Source organism: Triticum urartu, chromosome 4A (assembly GCF_056163025.1).
Source record: "Triticum urartu cultivar PI428250 chromosome 4A, HENAU_Tu73, whole genome shotgun sequence".
NCBI classification, from domain to species: Eukaryota; Viridiplantae; Streptophyta; class Magnoliopsida; order Poales; family Poaceae; genus Triticum; species Triticum urartu.
In genome coordinates, this window is record NC_141876.1 from 607,078,646 (window position 1) to 607,082,465 (window position 3,820).

Below are 3,820 nucleotides of genomic sequence, written 5' to 3' on the forward strand. Positions count from 1 at the left end.
GTAAAATTTACAGGCTTTGTGGTATTCATCTCCCTGGAGCCTTCGTCGTCTGGGTTTGCTCCGTGATCCTGCCGCTGCTCGACTACTTCCTCTACAGCGGAGGGTGAGCTACGAATCCACCTTCACCTCCTAGCCTCTTTTAACTAGACTAAATTTTCACATCAAGTCGCGTAACCTTGGTCTCCCGTCCGAAAAGGTTGCATCGATAAATATGCATTCAATTGCATATTTATCTCCGCAGCTCTTTCGGATTGTCCAGCGCTTTCCACGGACAGCCCGAGGATGTGTAGATTGGGTACGTTGTTCATGCTCTACCCCGTTCCGAGACAGGATTTCGGCGGCGCCTCCCTGTTGTTCTCCGGATGCACATTCTCTCGGCATTTTGCCGAGACGTGTATTTGGAGAACAGCGGGGAGGTGCTGCCGAAATTTTGTCTCGGAATGGGGTAGAGCATGGACAACGTACTCAATCTACACATTCTCGGGTGGGATTAGGACCCATCTTTACCTATTAGAGATGTAGGTGGATTAAATGTCGTTTCTCGTCAACCTTGTAAAAAATAAAATATTGATGTGAGTAATTTAAATGAATCCTTAATTTTGTTGTGTGGCTTCCAATAAAGCAGAGATGGCAGATAATCAGTGGATGTATAGTGGGTTTTTCTGTCGGAATCAAGTAACAACAGAGTGGGTCGAGAAAACTGATGTGTTTTTGAAAGAGATATTCCGTAGTCCAATGAGGATGGTGCCAGAATGCCCGTGTGCCAGATGTAAGAGGCATATCCGCAGAGATAAGAGTGAGATGACTAAGCACCTTCGCACGCATGGATTTATGCCCAACTTTAATATGCCGATAAACTTTGCCCAACGGGACCGTGGTAGAGAGGATGTGATACGACAACGCGTCGCTGGTTATGAGGACGATGGGGTTAGAGACATGCTAGATGATGTCTTTGCTGCACAGCCGACACCTCCGTCACATTCAGCGAATGAATCGGAGGAGCCGGAGGAAACCGCAAAGGCCTTCCTAGAAATCTTGGCCTCGTCAAAGAAACTTAAAGGACTTACTCGGAGTGGACGAGCCCACAAGGTTCCCTCCCGACTACGCGAGGATGACACCTCACAGGGAGGTGGAGGGGTCGGGGGAGGAGACCCTAGAGGAGGAGGCGGTGGGGGGAGAGCCCCTAGAGGAGGAGGCGGTGGGGGGAGAGCCCCTAGAGGAGGAGGAGGTGGGGGGAGAGGCAACCGGGGCAAAAAACTCCGGGCCGTGTCTGAAATAGGAGGGTCTTCTTCGATGCCCTCCTATACAGAGGCACCTTCTGAGTCTGAGGAGGAGGAGTATGTTCCTGATGGCGAGGAGGAGGCCGAGGAGGAGGGTGAGGAGGAGGAGGAGGCCGAGGAGGAGGGCGAGGAGGAGGCCGAGGAGGGTGGAGGGGAGGTTGATCCCGCGTTGTGGGGTGACTTGCCACCGGGTTCTTCGCAGGGGTGGCTGCGTGGTAATGCCGGACTACCTACACCACCTTCTATCGAGGAGCACAAGTGGCTCATTGAACCTGTGGGGACAGAGTAAGTGCCTCTCAATCATATTTTCAACACATGACAACATTTTCTTATTGTACACATGGCAATCATTTGATTCTTTTGCAGAAACTGGATCCTTCACGGAAAGGGCCGTAAACCGAACGGCCTTATCACTGTCCTGTTGAAGGAGTTTTGGCCTGGCCTATTCTGCCCGCGGCCAGACAGGGACCCGCAGCAGCGGGTTTTGGCCACGAGCTGGGCCCACTACGAGGCTTGCAGCAACGCGGAGTACGGGACGACCGCTAAGGCCGTGATCACCAAATTTTGGGTAAGTTCTCTTCTGAATCACTTGTCTTCAGTTTCGTTCATAGTTTATCATTGAATCACTCAACTCATGCCTTGTTTGCTTCTGGTTTTTGCATGATTGCAGCAACTCTATAGAGTTCTTGACGAGCACAAGGCCAGAGCCGACGTGGTCTTGCTTGCGGCTGCGAAGAAGAAAGCTCGTCAGTTGCAGTACGAGGTGCACTGGGTTGCCGTCTCGCAGTACTACCACTACTACCTGCACCAAAAGATGACCAAAACTCAAGCGCAGAAGCTACGACTTACCTTGAGCAAGGAGCAGTTCATGATGGTAACTATTACTAACTTTTCATTGTTTCAAGCAGTCAACTATATGTTTCGTGCTCACATGTCATGCTTTCAAAATTTGCATAGGTTGTTCCTCGTTGGTGCTATGGAAGGCATGACGGATGGGCGAGTTTGGTGGATAGGTGGCTCGGCGCCGATGCAGAGTTTGCTGCCAAGAGCATCAAGGCCCGGGCTAACCGTGGAGACGACGGGACACACGGCCAAGGAAACAGGAACCACTGGGGCTTCAAGGCCATGAAGGTATATCTATGCGCATGATGCATTTTTGTTCTTCTTTACGTCATGTTCTTATGTATGGCTGACTTCTATTTGACGTTGTAGGAGGACAAGTTGAAGAGGCCGCTCTCAGACATGGAGTCGTGGAAGCTGGCCCGCGAGCGGAGTCATCGCAAGGAGGGCGAGAGCCAGTACTACGGCAAGACCGAGGAGCACCTGGGGTCTTACATTCATCACTATCAGGAGTTGCATCCGGATGTTCCTGTTGCTGAGGTCGCCCAGTCTCAGATCGACGACACGGCGGTGGTGGCCATCCAGGGGAAGAAGAATGGCCGGTATCCGTGTTTCAATGGCTTGATCACTCCTTCGATCTCGTACACACGGCTTCGGGCTAGCAACCCGAGCCAGTTAGAGAGTACGGGGCGTTCACAGACTCCCTTAGCCCGCCAGCATGCTGTAAGTACTTCCTCCTTATCTTTTTCTATCTTGCATTCTCAGTTTATTTTCAGCATTGCTCACTTAGAAACAACCTAAATTATGTAGGCATATAAGGAGTTTGTCGAGCATAGGAATCTCGAGGTGCGGGAGTACTTGAAACGAGTGAAGGCAAACGATGATTACAACTGTCAGATGATGACGGTTAGTTTTGCCCTCTTAAAACCAACCTAAATTTTTGCACTTTCATTCCTTCTGATCTTCTAGTTTGCTTGTTTAACTAACATTCAGGCTATGTTGGCGTCTTGGACTAACCGCACGGATCCACCACAAATGGGACCCCCACCACCACCTGCGGGAGAACCCCCACACGTGCCCACGTTCGATGAATGGGTGGCACTAGGCAGTGATGGTTCGGTTAGTACATTTGCCTAACTACTAGCAAACTAGTTCTCGTTCATGAAACACTATCATATCATATTTACCGTTAGAATCTTTTTTGAAACATGTAGGGGACCGGTGGCTCGACTCCTGCTCCGTCGACCCCAGTCACTCCGATCTGGCAGAGTGGTGGTGGTCGCGATGACGGTTTTGGCGGAGGTGGTGGTGGTTATGGCGGAGGTGGTGGTGGTCACGATGACGGTTTTGGCGGAGGTGGTGGTGGTTATGGCGGAGGTGGTGGTTTTGGCGGGGGTGCTCTTGCTTGATGATTCCGTGCATGTGGCCATCGTGCCATGCCTTTCATATTCCTACTTTTATCATGTTTCATGTCTTGCACTACTTTTATGTTCATGAACTTCCATCTGTGATGATCTTTAGATGATGTGATGAACTTGAGTATGTTTAGATGAACTTGAGTATGTTCACATGATGAATTGTCATATTTCATATTGTTCTGTTTTGAAATGTTGTCAAATGAATTGGAAAAGAGAAAACAGGGAAAATAAAAAAAAACAAAAAAAACTATGCTTACGGCAAAGCCGTCGGCATATATACGC

At 49.8% G+C, this 3,820-nt stretch overlaps 1 protein-coding gene across 2 annotated transcripts; it reads left to right on the top strand.

Annotated features, from left to right (window-relative positions):
- Positions 1-1,123: 1,123 nt before the first annotated feature.
- LOC125519535 (uncharacterized) lies at positions 1,124-3,389 on the top strand. Of its 2 annotated transcripts, XR_015602203.1 has the most exons (5): positions 1,124-1,565; positions 1,647-1,848; positions 1,951-2,411; positions 2,493-2,843; positions 2,931-3,009. XR_015602203.1 is itself a non-coding variant. In XM_087519934.1 (4 exons), exons 1-3 carry the CDS (start codon positions 1,294-1,296, stop codon positions 2,407-2,409), a joined length of 933 nt encoding a protein of 310 aa, XP_087376060.1. In that variant the 5' UTR covers positions 1,124-1,293; the 3' UTR covers positions 2,410-2,411; positions 2,493-3,389. The 2 variants fall into 2 exon arrangements, 1 of the variants encoding a protein (XP_087376060.1); XM_087519934.1 differs by having other exon boundaries at positions 2,493-3,389.
- Positions 3,390-3,820: the final 431 nt, after the last annotated feature.

What these genes read in the sequence shown, in the direction of transcription:
- LOC125519535 (XM_087519934.1), top strand. Translation starts at nt 1,294, where the DNA reads ATGCCCTCCTATACAGAGGCACCTTCTGAGTCTGAGGAGGAGGAGTAT. An exon ending in ATTGAACCTGTGGGGACAGA is followed by an intron (nt 1,566 to 1,646) that starts GTAAGTGCCTCT and finishes ATTCTTTTGCAG; the next exon opens with AAACTGGATCCTTCACGGAA. An exon ending in CCGTGATCACCAAATTTTGG is followed by an intron (nt 1,849 to 1,950) that starts GTAAGTTCTCTT and finishes GCATGATTGCAG; the next exon opens with CAACTCTATAGAGTTCTTGA.